General features: G+C 54.9%; 3 protein-coding genes across 4 annotated transcripts; 2 read left to right on the top strand and 1 right to left on the bottom strand.

Moving 5' to 3' along the window:
* Positions 1-919: 919 nt before the first annotated feature.
* On the top strand, positions 920-11,616 carry NXF1 (nuclear RNA export factor 1). 2 transcript variants are annotated; one of them, XM_072789542.1, is made up of 21 exons: positions 920-1,119; positions 2,646-2,829; positions 3,048-3,201; positions 4,400-4,483; positions 4,594-4,698; positions 4,795-4,875; positions 4,985-5,054; positions 5,198-5,286; positions 5,414-5,521; positions 5,674-5,783; positions 7,581-7,617; positions 7,918-7,986; positions 8,070-8,125; positions 8,255-8,362; positions 8,478-8,536; positions 8,652-8,767; positions 8,887-8,929; positions 9,496-9,568; positions 10,070-10,252; positions 11,085-11,145; positions 11,261-11,616. In XM_072789542.1, the coding sequence occupies exons 1-21, from the start codon at positions 1,092-1,094 to the stop codon at positions 11,297-11,299; spliced, it is 1,857 nt and encodes a 618-aa protein (XP_072645643.1). In that variant the 5' UTR covers positions 920-1,091; the 3' UTR covers positions 11,300-11,616. The 2 variants fall into 2 exon arrangements, with proteins under 2 accessions (XP_072645643.1, XP_072645642.1); XM_072789541.1 differs by lacking the exon at positions 920-1,119 and adding an exon at positions 2,505-2,541.
* A 135-nt stretch (positions 11,617-11,751) lies between these two features.
* TMEM223 (transmembrane protein 223) lies at positions 11,752-12,867 on the top strand. Its single transcript, XM_072789564.1, has 2 exons — positions 11,752-12,117; positions 12,444-12,867. Exons 1-2 carry the CDS (start codon positions 11,802-11,804, stop codon positions 12,734-12,736), a joined length of 609 nt encoding a protein of 202 aa, XP_072645665.1. The 5' UTR covers positions 11,752-11,801; the 3' UTR covers positions 12,737-12,867.
* A 103-nt stretch (positions 12,868-12,970) lies between these two features.
* On the bottom strand, positions 12,971-15,164 carry TMEM179B (transmembrane protein 179B). The gene is made up of 5 exons (XM_072789563.1): positions 15,007-15,164; positions 13,933-14,120; positions 13,714-13,848; positions 13,533-13,611; positions 12,971-13,325 (listed from the first exon to the last, which is right to left on the bottom strand). The coding sequence occupies exons 1-5, from the start codon at positions 15,100-15,102 to the stop codon at positions 13,164-13,166; spliced, it is 660 nt and encodes a 219-aa protein (XP_072645664.1). The 5' UTR covers positions 15,103-15,164; the 3' UTR covers positions 12,971-13,163.
* Between the last annotated feature and the right edge of the window lie 3 nt (positions 15,165-15,167).

Raw genomic sequence — 15,167 nt, 5'->3', positions numbered from 1 at the left:
CACCCACCCTCCAGGGAGATTAATACACTTCTGGGCCAGGAGCCACAACCACATCATTCTGAGATTACTGCGGTCCCCCCACATCTCACACACCCTAAAGGAATTTCAAGTTACAGAGAACCACCAGCATACTGAGAGCTGACCCTAGAACTTTGGCAGGCTGGAGAGGGGAAAAGGAAGGAGAACGTATGTCTTTTCTAGGCCAGCATTTTACTATTTCCTCTCTCCCTGGCCTCTGTTCAGCTGGTGGTCTCAGTTGCATCTCCACTGCCCAGCTGACAGTGAATGTATTTCCGGCACAGCACTTCAGGGGTGGGTGGGGAGGTTGTGAAGACAATTGCTTGCCAAAGCTGGATAAACGCACACTGTCAATTGACTTCTTGGAAGGATGCATAGGTTGGAAGTTCATTTATATCACAAGTGTTTGTGGAGTTATTGGCACATGCCAGGCCGAGTTCCTGAGCCAGGAGCTGGAGAAAAAAGGATGAATTAGTCAAGGTCCTTGCTCTCTCGGGGTTGACATTCTAGTTTTCTGTTGCCCGGCAATCTATAGACAAGAAAGGGTATCTATCCGGCGCTGGCAGAGGCCGGGCTGAGACTTCAGTACTGGCTGTGTGCGGCTAGGGCTCCGTGAACGGCCACTGACCACCCCGCTCCGGGAGAGTCGGGTCGCCCGCTGCTCGGAAGCCCTTCGTGTGCGGTCCCCTCCCGTGTTCCTCCCGGAGTCCCGGGCTGCGGCAGCCTGCTCTCGGCTCCGGCGCTCGCCCCGGAGGTGCTGGCGGAGCGACGGAACGGAGGGGGCAGGCGGCGGGGCGGGCCGACGCGGGGCGGGCTGGACGAGCGCGGGTCTCGGCAGGCCCGGGAGAGGCCGAGCCCCGCCCCCGGCGCGGCTGTGGCCCGGTGCGCACGCGCAGCGGCCGCGCTCCCCGGCGGCTCCGCCCACCACCGCGGACGTCGGCGGCGCGCGACGTAGTTCGCAGCATAAATGCGGCGGCGCCGGCGGTAGGAGCGCTTCGGCCCGGGCGCCCGGGTGTTCGCGCGTTCGGCGGAGTTCGGCCCGCGCCTGAGCCGGCCTCGCTTCTCGCTGCGCCATGGCGGACGAGGGGAAGGCCTACAACGGTCAGTGCTGGTCGTCAGGCGGGGGCGAGGCGATCGGGGGCCCGGTGGGCGGCGCCGGTGTAGGCCGCAGCCCCGCGGCGGGAGGGGCGGGAGGCGCGGGAGGCGCGGGAGGCGCGGGAGGGGCGGCGGCGCGGGAGGGGCGGGGGCGAGGCCGCCTGCGGGTCGGGCCGCACTCGAGCGGGGCGCCGGCCGTGTTGACGCGGGAATCGTGGCGTTGCGCGGAGCTTCGGCCCGGGGCTGCGGCCTGGCCGGGGGGGGGCGATTCCTTTGAACTTTGTGGGTGGTGATGCCTGTCAGTTGGATTTGGCGCCCGGACTCTGCCTTTAATAGGAGTCCGTGCCCGGCTCATCGGCTCCCTGTGTCGTTTCCCACCGCGTCCGGTCTCTTGTCCCGCGTCCCCTGCGGCCTTGGCTTTGGCTTTAGTATTCTAGACTTCCACACCGGTTCGCTGTGCTCGCCCGAACACTACGCACGGTTTTAGTCCGGAGGAGTGGTGAGGAGGAGCACATGACAGCCGGGTTGAGTCCTGAGTCGTCTTCCCCGAGCTTGAGGGAATTCCACTCCCAGGCCTCATTTTCTATCTCCGTAGGAGGTGGTGACCGTACTTACTTCCTGGGTTTGCCCTCCTGTTCAACGAGATCATTCGTATCAAGTGCCCGGGGCATAGTGCCTGGCACTGAAGAAAGTTCTCAGTGAATGTTTGCTGCGCCTTATATTCAGTTGTGGTGTTTTGTTTTGTTTTTTGCCCTCCCCCCCGCCCCCCGTCATTTCTTAAGGTTCATTGTTTGCAGAACACTAGGCATGAGGCGTTTGGGGAGTCAGGGACCTTTTTGTAAGATGCTATTCTTACACCCCAGGATTCAGAGGGTCATGTTCCAGGGGAGCAGTCCAGGACCCTTGGCTAAGCTCCCTAGTTGCCACTAGAACCTGAATCTTAGGAGTTGTCTCCTAAGTTAAAAAACATTTTTTGCCAAGGAAATAAACAGCTCATTCCCAAAAGTTCAGAGTGGCAGTTTGAGAACAAGAATTTTAAAGAAGCCCTTAATTTTATTTGTAACTGACGCTTGTACTCTGCGCAAGGGAAGCTTTGTTTACTGAGAGCTGATGTGATCGTCGTGATTGGTTGATTTAGGAGATGTTGAGCGAGGTCACCATCCAAGTTTTGAGAAGGCTTAAATAGATTTGGGAAACTAAGAGCAAGCAGATTTCAGGTGACTTTTCAGGGGTCTAGTTCCACACTGGGTCCATATTCTACTCACACTTCCACATTGTGCCTTTCCCGGTCTGTAAGTTCCAGTTCCTGAGTCCTTTTTCTAAAGCCCTGCCCTGTCTTCCAGTGATGTTTCGCTCCTACTGCCATGCCACAGAGAGGGTTCTCCTCTCAACAGACAGAAGTTTGCATGGAGGTGGGCTCTGTAGTTGGTGTGTATCTCATTTGATAGCACAGGCTGCTTGCTACTGTGATTCCCACAGCAGGGTAGCTGGGCTGACAGCATGTTTCTAATGGATGTCCTTTTTAACCCCAGAGCATGATGACCGTGTTAGTTTCCCTCAAAGAAGAAAGAAAGGCCGGGGTCCTTTCCGGTGGAAGTATGGCGAGGGGAACCGGAGGTCTGGAAGAGGAGGTTCTGGCATTCGGTCTTCCCGCCTGGAGGAAGATGACAGAGATGTGGCAATGAGTGATGCCCAGGATGTTCCCCGAATACGACAGTAAGCGACCAATTGATCTGGTTTGAGAGCTCAAACCAGATTTATTTATATAGCTTTCTGCTGCCCACACCATTTCCCTTCTCACCTGGAAAAGTGAGGGATGTCAGGGCCAGTTTAATGGTTAAATAGTTTTAGCTATAATCCTGACAACAGTGTGGGAAGCCTTTGAGAAGACATTCCTAGTGTTTGCGGACATTTTATTCTCTGCTTCCCCACAGCAACCCCTATCCTCCCCGACCCAACCGTCGAGGTGACAGTTGGCATGATCGAGATCGCATTCATGTTACTGTGCGGAGAGACAGAATTCTTCCAGAGAGAGGAGGGGCTGGCACCAGCCAGGATGGGACCTCGAAGAACTGGTTTAAGATTACAGTGAGTGTCTGGGGTGCCTGGGTGGCTCAGTCAGTTTAGTGTCTGTCCTACACTTGATTTCATCTCAGGTCATGATCTCAAGGTCATGAGATCAAGCCCCACGTCACCTCTGTGCTGGGCATGGAGCCAGCTTGAGATTCCTATTCTTTCTCTTCCTCCCTCCTCCTCTCCCATTCCCTCTCCCCTCCCCCCTCCCCCTAAAAAGAGATTACACTGAGTGTCTGGGGAAGTAGATGGTGCAAGGGAGATAGGGGGCTGGGCTCAGCGTGTAGGTCTTTACTTTTCACACAACAAAATCAATCTTCACTGTTTTCTCCACAGTCGGGTGTCCAGCCTTTCTCCTAGAACACCTAAGAGCAGGTTCAGAAAAGGAGTTAGAGGGGGGATAAGCAGGATGAGGGGGATGGGGACACCATCTAAAGGGAAATGTGGGGGGCAGCCTGGGTGGCCCAGCGGTTTAGCGCCGCCTTCAGCCCAGGGTGTGATCCTGGAGACCCGGGATCGAGTCCCACGTCGGCTTCCCTGCATGGAGCCTGCTTCTCCCTCTGCCTGTGTCTCTAATAAATAAGTAAAATATTATAAATAAGTAAATAAATAAATAAGTAAATAAATAAATGGAAATGTGCTAACTGGTTGGGAGGTGGAGTAACCCATCCAAATGTCTCTATCTGGCTCAAGCCCAGTATGGGGCTTGGGGTCCCTTAAGTTCTCTGAGGGGTGGGCCAGGTCTAAATCATATCTAAGAACTTTTAGAACCAAATAGTTTGGGGAACCTGGGTGGCTCAGTCGGTTAAGCATCTGCCTTCATCTCAGGTCATGATCCAAGGGTCTTCGGATCAAACCCCAGCAGGGAGCCTGCTTCTCCCTCTCACTCTGCCTGCCCCTCCCCCTGATTGAGCGCGGCGCGCGCGCTCTCTCTCTCTCTCTCTCTCTCTCTCTCTGTGTTAAATAAATAAATAAATGAAATCTTAAATTTAAAAAAGGAACCACATAGTTCTATTTTCTTGAAAAATACTAAGTTTAAATGGGCAGAAAGGAAGGTAAGGAATCTGTGTCTGACTTGAGTAAAAAAAAAAAAACTTTTAACTGGCCCTTCCTTTAGGAAATGTCATAGAAGTTGGCAGAAGGTGTGAAAGGAGCACTAGGTTGAGTCTGTTGGTCAGCCTTTATTACATGATATTCCTTCTCTCTCATCTAGATTCCCTATGGGAGAAAATATGACAAGTCATGGCTCCTGAGTGTGATTCAGAGCAAGTGCAGTGTCCCTTTCACCCCCATTGAGGTGAGATAAGGCCCAGGTGGCTGACTGGGCACCAAGGAAGGTGAGGGGCCAGCTGGACCAGGGGCCCCAGGCTCCCAGTCTCATGCTCTTGTTTCTTCCTCTTTGTGCAGTTTCACTATGAAAACACACGGGCCCAGTTTTTTGTGGAGGATGCCAGTACCGCCTCTGCATTGAAAGCTGTCAACTATAAGATTTTGGATCAGGAAAACCGAAGGGTGTGTGTAAAGGGCCTGGCTTGGCTGGAGTTGGGTCGTGGTCCTGTGGCTTAGGCTTTCCCAGAATTCACCTTGCTCTCTGTGTCTTCCCTGCAGATATCTATCATCATCAACTCCTCTGTCCCACCCCATTCTGTACAGAACGAACTGAAGCCAGAACAAGTAGAGCAACTAAAGGTGAGGCAGGCTCACGTCATGTGTCTCCTCTCTAGTTCCACCAGTTCTCACATCCACAACCCCTCTGCACAACCCGAGTGACCGCTGACCCCTTTTCCTTCTCCTGTAGCTGATCATGAGCAAACGATACGATGGTTCCCAACAAGCACTTGACCTCAAGGGTCTCCGTTCAGACCCAGGTATGACTAGCAGCGGTCATTCTCAGAGAGGTGGAGGCAGAGGGGGGTCTGTCGGGCGGGGAAAGTTTGAGAATGGTTTGGTATGAACTCTGACGTGGGAAAGTCCTCTCAGACTTCCTCTCTTTCCTTTATGCTGCCTGAAGACTTGGTGGCCCAGAACATCGATGTTGTCCTGAATCGCAGGAGCTGTATGGCGGCTACGCTGCGAATCATTGAGGAGAATATCCCTGAGGTGAGGCTTTTGTCCTGCTTAGAGATGGGAGGAGGCAGAGTGGGACAGGTAGAATGGGGCTAGGAGGCAGATGTGTCTCCGAATCCTTTGTTGGCAGTGCTTCCTCTAATCCTTTCTCTGCCTGTAGCTCTTGTCCTTGAACTTGAGCAACAATAGGCTCTACAGGCTGGATGACATGTCCAGCCTTGTGCAGAAAGCACCCAACCTGAAGATCCTCAACCTCTCCGGAAATGAGGTGAGACCTGAGGGTCTGGTTATGTTGTGTGGGGCGGTGAGTAGAGGGTGCAGAGGGCTCGCCTGCTGACAAAAGGCACGGTGTGGGGATCTCACTGGCTCGGCTCCCTCATTGGGGTCTCCTGCCCACTCTCTCTGCCCTCCTCTCCGCAGTTGAAATCTGAGAGGGAACTGGACAAGGTAAAAGGGCTGAAGCTGGAAGAGCTGTGGCTTGACGGAAACCCGCTGTGCGACACCTTCCGAGATCAGTCCACCTACATCAGGTCAGTTGTAGCCTCTGTCTCCCCTCCTGGGGACCTTCACCCCCTGGGAGGCTGAGCTAATGTACCCTGACCAGTGCCCGTCTGCAGGAGATGTGCAGCCCTGAGCTGGAACCACCTGTCCTTTGGGAGGATCACATGCTCCTCCCTTCGTCTGTCTGTGTGTCCCAGTTTGGCCCCGAGGTCTCCTTACCTTCCTTCTCACCTGACTACCTGTTTGCTGTTCTGTGGTCTTTCCTCTTCCCAAACACAGCCTTTTCTAGAGTCTCCCTACTCTCCTGTTCCAGGAAGGGCATCTCCTGCTTTGTGGCATGACCATGGGGTATCTGTCATCTGCCCCATACATGGAGCTGCCTTATGCAAGAGCCTGCTGTCCCAGGGCTGAGAAAGCCTTTCTGCCCTGGGACTTCCTGTTGATGGGCCTTTCCTTCTTTGTTCTGCGCTAGCCCCTCTTGCCGTTTGGCCAAGAGGGACTCTCTTCTCACGGTCCACGTGCCCAAGGCCACCGTTGCCTGGGCTTTCTCCCTCATGCTGAGGTTGAGGCCTCCTCGGAGCTGGTGCCATGCATTCTGTCTCTCTTGCCTGGAGCTGTGTGAGCTGGGCCCTCCCTGGAGAAGAAACCTGGGTTCCCCAAGCTGTGTGAGCAGAGCTGGGGCCCCGCCGGCAGGCGAGGGAAGCCCAAGGCAGGTGCTGGGCGTGGAGGCCACGGGGGCATAGACTGCGGAGGAGACAGAGCACTGACCCTCTTGGGGGCGCTGCCCCGCCCTCACTCGCACACCTCACGTCACCCTGCTTGGCCCCGGAGGATGGCTGGTTAGCCAGAGACGGGTAAGATTCCTCAGGGAAGGAACAACCTAAGACAGGCACAGTCGCAGAGGGGCCATCAGGAGAGAACTTGGGGGCCAACAGAGGTGGGGCACAGACCCTCACCCCCCCAACTCTGCAGGGGCCTGAACCCTCACCCCTCCTGAGGGAGGTCTCCTGCCCCCATGGCTGCTTCACATCCCACGCCCAGCTCAGATTGGGACCCAGGTAGCAGACAGAGACCTGGCCAACAGCAACTGCCCTCCGGCCGCAGCGAGAATTTGTTTCCCGTCTGTACCTTGGACCAGGGAAAGAAGGGGCAGCTGAAGGAAAAGGCTGTGTCGGGTGTCCTCTTCCCTTTTTTCTTCCTTGTTTTTCCTAAGGCCTCCTTTGGCCTTTGCTTTCTTTCTTTTTACTCTCTCCCCTCCTCTGTGTCCCCATCTCTCCCTGGCCTTGGCCCCATCCTCCCTTCTCTCTTTCTCTTCTTCTCCTTCTCCATCTTCTTCCTTCACCTCTTCCTGACCCCCTACCTTGCTCATTTCCCTGCCCCAACATCCTGTGCCATCCCTGTGGTGTGTTCTGGTCTTGGCTATGGCCAGGCTGGGCAGAACTGATGGATACCTGTTGAGGCAGCGGAGCCCCTGGGCTCCCACCCCATTCCCTCCTCCCGGGGCTGCACAGGTGAGTAGGTGGAAGGTAAGGGGGGCAGGGAGGGGAAGGAGGTCCTGGCTTAAAGCCTGGGCTGGGAGTGCTGCTCTTGTGGCGCTCGGGTCAGGCAGCAAGAAGAGCGTCTGCCTTCAAGGCGGTTGTTTCTGGGTGCCCCGGGTGAAGTGGGGAGTGGGGCCTCTTTCCCCAGAGCTCAGAGGCTGGGGAGGAGTGAGAGGACAAGCAGGACGGGGTGGCTAATCCCTTGGGTGTTGGAGTATTTGCTCCTAGAGCAGCTCAGGAGGCACGGTGGCTCTGAAGCATCACTCACTTCTGTCCCGTTTTTGACAGCGCCATTCGAGAACGATTTCCCAAATTATTACGCCTGGTAAGTCCATAACTTTTTCAGTTCTTTTTAATGACCATAGGCTCTCCCTCCCAAAAGGTCTTTGCTCACGTGGGTTTGTATGACCGTTAACTTGGAGACCTGGAGCCCTTTGAGAATCTGGCAAAAGCTATAATCCTTAGAAAAAGACCAGTAGACAAGAGTCACATCTCTTAGGGTCCCTGAGCCTTTTCCACGTCTCCTAGACACTTTGATCTCTGACTCCTCATTCCTGGTTCGCCCGTCTCATTACTTCTCAAGCCTTTTCTCTCTGGTTATGCTGTCGATTTCCACTTTCCCCAGGATGGCCATGAGTTACCCCCGCCAATTGCCTTTGATGTCGAAGCCCCCACGATGTTACCGCCCTGCAAGGTAAGAAGGGGGGATAGAGTTTGAACTTGTGTTGTGTCAGGTAAATAAGAGTGACGTGGTCCTGATAACCTGTGTGATTCCAGGGAAGCTATTTTGGGACAGAGACCCTGAAGAACCTGGTCCTGCACTTCCTGCAGCAGTGAGTATTGCAGGGCCCCTGAGGCTGGGAGAGGAGGGCTAGCTAGCCCCAGCACAGCTGACCCTCGGGAGCAGTCAGGTTCCCCTCCACACCACGGGGCTCAGGCTTTCCCTTTTGTTTTCTCCACAGGTACTATGCAGTTTACGACTCTGGAGACCGGCAGCGGCTACTAGATGCCTACCACGATGGGGCCTGCTGCTCCCTCAGCATTCCCTTCACCCCCCAGAACCCTGCCCGGTGAGTATCCCTGCCCAGAGCCTGCCCAGGACCAGCATCTCTCAGCAGCTGCAGGCAAGCGCCCGCCAGCACTCCTACTGCTCTGAGCCCTGCCTTTCTCCGCTTATTCCTCTAGAAGCAATCTGGCCGAGTACTTCAAGGATAGCAGGAATGTGAAGAAGCTCAAAGACCCGAGTAAGTGTGTGATGTGAAGGGGGCAGGGCAGCATGGGAAGGGGGGCAGATGGGACTTGGTCACAGGGTCCAGGAGACTGTGGTAGCTGCTAATCTTGAATTCTCCTCTCGCACAGCCCTGCGGTTCCGGCTGCTGAAGCACACACGTCTCAACGTGGTGGCCTTCCTCAATGAGTTGCCCAAAACTCAGCATGACGTCAATTCCTTCGTGGTAGACATAAGCGCCCAGACCGTAAGCACCTGTTTCTGCTGCTACAGAAGCCTGAACTGGGTGAAGGGGCAGGTACAAGGCATGGGGACCTCAGGCTCGGGCTGGAGCCTGTGTGCTGACCAGCGCCTCTTCTCTTTCAGAGTACGTTGCTGTGTTTTTCTGTCAACGGGGTCTTCAAAGAAGGTGAGAATCTTTGGAGTTTGGGGTGTGCAGAGTGGGCCCTCCCGCAGCTAGTTTTGTTCTCAGCACTCTCCATTCCCTTCCTTCTCCTTCCTGAGCTCCTCCTGTTCTGCCCAGGCCATCTCCATGAGGCCTACCATCTCCACCTGTCTTTTCTGTCTGGGAAATGGGACAAGTCTGAGGATGAGGACACAGACTTTGGGGTCAGGCAGTAGTGAGTTTCTATTCCAGCCTTGGTCCCATGTGGGCAACTTATGTTATCTCTGAGTCTCAAATTCTTGATTTGTAAAAGGGGGTTAGTGATAGCCATGTCATAGGGTGCTGTGGGGAGCCAGTGAAGTGCCTGACACAGGAGCTGGCTCACTAATACTCCTGGCGGGCTAACTGTGGTGGTGGTTGTCCTCCCTGGCCTCTGACACTCCTCTTCCCCTCTGCTCCCCTGGATGCTCATAATCATCAGTCTAGTCTACTTCAGTTTAGTTGTATCAAGTAAGACCATGATTGGAGAAGCTTTTTGTAAACATGGCGTAGCTGATTCTAAGGGGTCTTTGCCGTTGTTGACATTGCAGTGGATGGAAAGTCTCGGGATTCTTTACGAGCCTTCACCCGGACATTTGTCGCTGTTCCTGCCAGCAATTCAGGGTAAGTGTTTGGCTTTCCACATGGGTTCCCAGTCCCAATCCATGGCCAGCAAATGGGAGTTGGTGGGGGAGGCGTAGGGGAGCCAGTCCTCAGGATGTTTTCAGAATTTCAGAAAGCTGAGGGGGAATCAAGAGGAGGCTGTCACAGTGGTGGTGAGCTTAGCTCTGGAGCCAGATTGTCTGGATTTTTCATCCTGGCAAGTTTCCTCATCTAGAAACTAGTATAAGCTACCTACTAACTACTTCCTTGGTCTGTTGTGAAGATAAATGGGGAGAAGAACTGTCCTGAATTGGAGGAAATGTGTAATTCTAATGTTTGGCAGCTAACCCTATACTCAGGTTCTGTGGGAAGGGGCATAAATGATAAAAGGCAATGACCAAGAATGGGCAGGAGGACTTTGGGGATATTGAAAAAAATCTGTCAAGTGTGAGAACAGGAATAATTTTGGGAAGATGAGGTTGGCTGGCTGTCCAGCTGTTTAAAGTGCTTTTTGTCCCAAAGACTGTGCATCGTAAATGACGAGCTATTTGTGCGGAATGCCAGCGCTGATGAGATCCAGAGAGCCTTCGCCATGCCTGCACCTACACCTTCCTCCAGTCCAGTGCCCACCCTGTCCCCAGAGCAGCAGGAAATGCTGCAGGCATTCTCTACCCAGTCTGGCATGAATCTTGAATGGTCCCAGAAGTAAGTGCTGGGCATGTGTAAGAATAGGGGTAAATGGAGGTAGGGGTGGGAATGAGTAAGGAGTGCTCCTTGGGGGATCCCTGGGTGGCTCAGTGGTGATCCTGGAGTCCCGGGATAGAGTCCGTCCCGCATTGGGCTCCCTGCATGGAGCCTGCTACTACTCCCTCTGCCTGTGTCTCTGCCTCTCTCTCTTTCTCTGTGTGTGTGTTTTTCATGATTAAATAAATCAAATCCTAAAAAAAAAAAAAAAAAAACCTAAAAAAAAAAAAAAAAGTGCTGCTTAAATTTTAAAAGCCAAAATTTATAAATATGGCCCATAAAAAATTTTGGCCTATGCCTACATCAGCATAACAAACTTTTTGTATTTTTTTTTTTTTTAAGATTTTTATTCATAAGAGACACAGAGAGAGAGGCAGGAGGGAGAAGCAGGCTCCATGCAGGGAGCTAGATGTAGGGGACTCGATCCCAGGTCTCCAGGATCACACCCTGGGCTGAAGGTGGTGGCATTAAACCACTGAGCAACCCGGGCTGCCCTACTGTTTTTAATACTGTTCTACAAGTTACTTTTTTTGCTTATCCCATTATTGTCTTTCCCTATCACTATAAAAATTACCTTAGTAATCTTGATCCATTATTTAATACTTCTTTGTATCCAATAGACCAGTGATAGACATTTGGATTTTTACTAATTTTTCATTTGTAACACATAGTGCAAGAGTGTATAGAATTGTTGGCACATATGGTGGGGGTTAATAGGGTGGATTTTGAAGTGGTCAGGGTGAGTGCGTTATTCTGGTTCTGATGGGGGGTTCCTGCTCTTCCACCACTCCAGGTGCCTTCAAGACAACAACTGGGACTACACCAGATCTGCCCAGGCCTTTACTCATCTCAAGGTAAGTTTGGGGACTTGAGTAGCAAAAAGGCGAGGGATCTCTGGGCCTTAAGAGGTCAAGCCAGGGGAGGGAATGGGGGAGAGGGCCTGGATCTGACCTTTTCTTTTTTTCTAAGGCCAAGGGCGAGATCCCAGAAGTGGCGTTTATGAAGTGATCTGTAGTCCTGCCCCAGAAGAAGCTCCCTGTAAAATAGCCCTTGGATATTGATGTCTCCTTGTCATGGCTGTCGTCTCCTCTCTGGCCCCGAGGCCACCCCGTGACTGTGACTCAAGAGGAAGGGCTGCTGGATCCCTCTCCTCACCTGCCTTCTGGAAGACTTCTGGAAGCCTTCCAGAAGATTGAGCCTCACTGGTGCCAGGAAGCCAAAGCTTACTTTGTAGAACTGACACTAAACTCCCCGAAGGACTTAGGTGCTCTGTGTACTTAACCCCCAAACCTGCCCTACTTTTTAAGATAAAGAGTGATATTGTATTTTGTGTCCTGCTTGCTACATTGTTTTTGCCTCGCTCTTGCCGAGCACGCGCGCGGGTCTGGGGTGAAGGGCCCCCACCCTGTTGCCGCCAGGGACTAACCAGGGCCAATTGCCCGGAAGCTCAGGGGCGGGGCTTTCCAGCCGGAAGTCCTACCCCGGAAGCGGCGCCGTAGCCGCACGGGCCATGGGGGCACCTGGGGGCTTGTGTTCCGTGCGGCTGCTAGTCGCACTGCGGTCTCTGCCGGCGCGCCAGCTCCTGCACGACGTGGCCCCGCCGCGGGACGTGCTGCTCTTTGAGCACGAGCGGGGCAGCTTCTTCGCCGTCCTCGGCCTGTTCTGCGCGGGCCAGGGCGTCTTCTGGGCCTCTCTGGCCGTGGCAGCCTTGGTCCGACCGCCGGCCCGGGCGCTGCCTCCAGACGCCGAGATCCCAGACCGCGGCCGCTTGGACCTACGCTCCACACTCTGGCGCTACGGTCTGGCTGTCGGTTGCGGCGCCATTGGTAAGGCGCGGGCTGGCTTCCCGCCACGGGGACGTGGGGCGGCAGGGCACGACCCGCCCTGCTCCGGCACGGACGGGGCGGGACTCCCGACCTTCAGGCTAGGAGGAGCTGTGCCCCTCATTCTGCGAGCTCCGGACCGGTCTCCTTGCCTTTAAAACGAGGGTGGACATGAAGGTTGTTGGGGGGATGGATGAACACAAGAGTCACGTGGAAGAGTTCGGTATATGTTACTATCAGCACAATTTTTTAATTCGGAGGGCACTGGAAAGGTTGTTACTTACCTCTCCAGTGAAAACCCCTCACCCCAAGCTTTGGTTTTCCTGCAGGTACCCTGGTACTTGGTGCTGGTCTTCTCTTCTCCCTCCGTTCTGTGCGTTCAGTGATGCTCCGGGCTGGAGGGAAGCAGGTGACCCTCACCACTCATGCCCCCTTTGGCTTGGGTGCTCATTTCACCGTCCCTTTAAATCAGGTATCCTGCATGGCCCACCGCGGTGAAGTCCCCGCTATGTTGCCTCTAAAGATCAAAGGCCGGCGCTTCTACTTCCTCTTGGACAAAGCTGGACATTTCCCCAACACAAAACTCTTTGACAATACTGTAGGTGCCTACCGCAGCTTGTGAAGAAACCACCTCTGGTCACTCATCCCTCCCAGAGGGGAATAAAAACTGAACCTTAGGGATGGGGTGACAACCAAGGTCACAAGGGGGCCCAAGGTTCATTAGCAAATAAAAGGGTGGCCATCCCAAGGGCAGCTGATGGTACCTCTTACTTCTGTTCCTTGTCTGTTGAGCTTTCACCATATCCTCCCATCCACCTGCCTACAGTGCTTTAACACCAAGAACTCAGTACCAAGATGAAGGGAAAAAGTAATATAATATTTTGGTACAAAAACAACTGTAGGACGAGAGGTGGAGGGGGCCTAGTATCATGTTTCCCTCGTGGAGGGCAAAGGGGCTCCCAGTATAAACAGGGCCACGAGGGGGCAACAGGACTGTAGGCACTTGGGCACCGAGTCTTAGGCTGCAGGCAGCATCCTTTGGTTACTCTTCAGGAATGGGAAAGGCGAGACCCAACGAGAGCATCTGTCTCAGAGCTCCATTCAGGGTCCCCCTGCTCCAGGGGCCGGAATGGGGTGGCTTCAGACTTCCACTGCACCACCTGAAGCACCAAGACCACACACCACAAAACCAGATTCACCCAAGAAGAGGTCTGTGGGAAACAGGAACAGGAGTGTGAGGAGTGCGGCCATCTTACCCACTTCCACCCACATACCGCTATTCTCTATTCACTGTCAGGTCAAAAGCCTTTCAGCCCCTTGGAGCCTCTTGCTTCAGGGCACCCCCACAACTACAGATGCCTCTAGGAACCTGCAGACCCCTGGGTCTCCACCCGGTCTTTCATATCCCGGGACCTCACTTCAGCATTGTGTAGGTTGGAGTAAAACTGCAGAGCGGTTCCAGGGGGTGTCCATGGAACTTTCTGGGCTTCGGAGCAGCTGTGAGGTCAAAGAGACGGTGGTGAGAAAGAGGGTTATAGGCTCTCCTCTGCAGAAAGAAGGCCATCAGCCCCATCCAGGGTTCCCTCCCACTCCCATTACCTAATTGTAATGTTCAGGGAGACGATGGATTTGCAGAGAGAACGGGTGCCAAACCGAAGGATACAGGCGGACACTAAGACCAAGAAGATGGCTACACACGAGATGACCAATGCAATGCGGAGCCCTATGGGGCCTCTAGGAGGAGGGAGAGAACCAGCCTTGTAGTTGAGATGGGACTACTCCCAACTCAGCCCCCGGCCCTCAGGGTAGGGCAGTCACCTGTGGGAGTCCTCGATGCAGCTGCTGTAGACCCAGAAGAGTAGAAGCAGGAGACAGTAGAGGGCCAGGAGGCCAGAGACCCCAGCCACAAAGTAGCAAACGGACGGGGCCGAAGGTTGGGATAAGGCCGGGAAGGAGCCATTCAGGGCGGCCACACCATACAGGGGACAGCAGCCACTGAAGGAGCCCTGTGAAGAGAAGCTGCTGATCCCTACCCACATTTCAGGTGAAAGCCTTGGCGCAGGCTCAGGACAGGTGTGAGGGATAACCTAGGGGAGGGCCACCCTAGGAAGTTCTATATGCACTGTCCGGGCCTGTTTCTGGGCCCACAGACTGATGGAGAGGGCCTGCTGGGGAAGTCAAACCTGCAGTGGCCAGAAGGATCAGGAAATAGGCGGTGGTTATAAAAGACAGTGAGCTTCGGAGAGGCCTCACAAGTTCTGGTCTTCCCTCTTCAGAAATCCTACAGTAAAACCAGAACTTGTGTAACCTTCGGCTCTCTCCGGTGTTTTCTAATCCGTAAAACCAAAGATCCCTAACGGTGCCTACTTTCTGGCTACACGAGCGTGTTTGCGAACACGACTGCCTGGCTGGGGAAACCCTCTGCTTTACGCGGCCGTTTCCTACACGGCTCTTCGGTCGTTCACACACACTGGGCTGTGATCGTGCGGTAGCCTGGTCATCGCCGCCGCACCGAGCTTTACTTCCTGGCGGAGCTCGGCACAACCGTGTCTCATTTAAAGGACGGAGGCAGGGCCTGGGCCGACTTCTGTTGCAGAACCGGGCAAGTTAACGCCGCCGGGGCTGACAGGCCGGGCTACGTCTGGTGCCTTAGGTCACTCCTGAGGACTCGTCCCTTTGGCGAGGGCCCGGCTGCGAAGCGGCACACCGGCGGGCGGAGCCGCAGAGCGCCGTGGGCGCCGAAGCATCGCGGCCGCAGACCCGCGAGCCCTGGGCCTCACCCGGCCCGCCCGCTCCGAGGAGCAGAGGAGCAGCCCCGCGGGCCCGGCCCCGCCCGGAAGACGGCGCCTGCCTCCCCCACACCCGTCGCCGCCTGCCCGCCCCGCCCCGCACCTGGGTCCGGGTCAGCGTCGCGGCCGCCACGGCCCCGCACAGAAAGGCGGCCGCGAGCAGCAAGAGCTCGAAGCGCTGCGGCCAGAGCAGCGCCATGGCGCCCCCGCCAGCAGGAAGCGCGGCCGCGGGAGCAACCGCCCAAGCCCCGCCTCATCCGGCAC

The sequence above is a fragment of the Canis lupus genome, chromosome 21 (genome assembly GCF_048164855.1).
Source record: "Canis lupus baileyi chromosome 21, mCanLup2.hap1, whole genome shotgun sequence".
In the NCBI taxonomy this organism is placed as follows: domain Eukaryota; kingdom Metazoa; phylum Chordata; class Mammalia; order Carnivora; family Canidae; genus Canis; species Canis lupus.
Note: the sequence above shows the minus strand (reverse complement) of the source record. Positions and strands in the feature narration are given on the sequence as shown.

What these genes read in the sequence shown, in the direction of transcription:
- NXF1 (XM_072789542.1), top strand. Translation starts at nt 1,092, where the DNA reads ATGGCGGACGAGGGGAAGGCCTACAACG. An exon ending in GAAGAAGCTCAAAGACCCGA is followed by an intron (nt 8,537 to 8,651) that starts GTAAGTGTGTGA and finishes CCTCTCGCACAG; the next exon opens with CCCTGCGGTTCCGGCTGCTG. An exon ending in CAACGGGGTCTTCAAAGAAG is followed by an intron (nt 8,930 to 9,495) that starts GTGAGAATCTTT and finishes TTGACATTGCAG; the next exon opens with TGGATGGAAAGTCTCGGGAT.
- TMEM223 (XM_072789564.1), top strand. Translation starts at nt 11,802, where the DNA reads ATGGGGGCACCTGGGGGCTTGTGTTCCGTGCGGCTGCTAGTCGCACTG. An exon ending in TGTCGGTTGCGGCGCCATTG is followed by an intron (nt 12,118 to 12,443) that starts GTAAGGCGCGGG and finishes GTTTTCCTGCAG; the next exon opens with GTACCCTGGTACTTGGTGCT.
- TMEM179B (XM_072789563.1), bottom strand. Translation starts at nt 15,102, where the DNA reads ATGGCGCTGCTCTGGCCGCAGCGCTTCGAGCTCTTGCTGCTCGCGGCC. An exon ending in CGACGCTGACCCGGACCCAG is followed by an intron (nt 14,121 to 15,006) that starts GTGCGGGGCGGG and finishes TTCTCTTCACAG; the next exon opens with GGCTCCTTCAGTGGCTGCTG. An exon ending in TCCCTGAACATTACAATTAG is followed by an intron (nt 13,612 to 13,713) that starts GTAATGGGAGTG and finishes TTGACCTCACAG; the next exon opens with CTGCTCCGAAGCCCAGAAAG.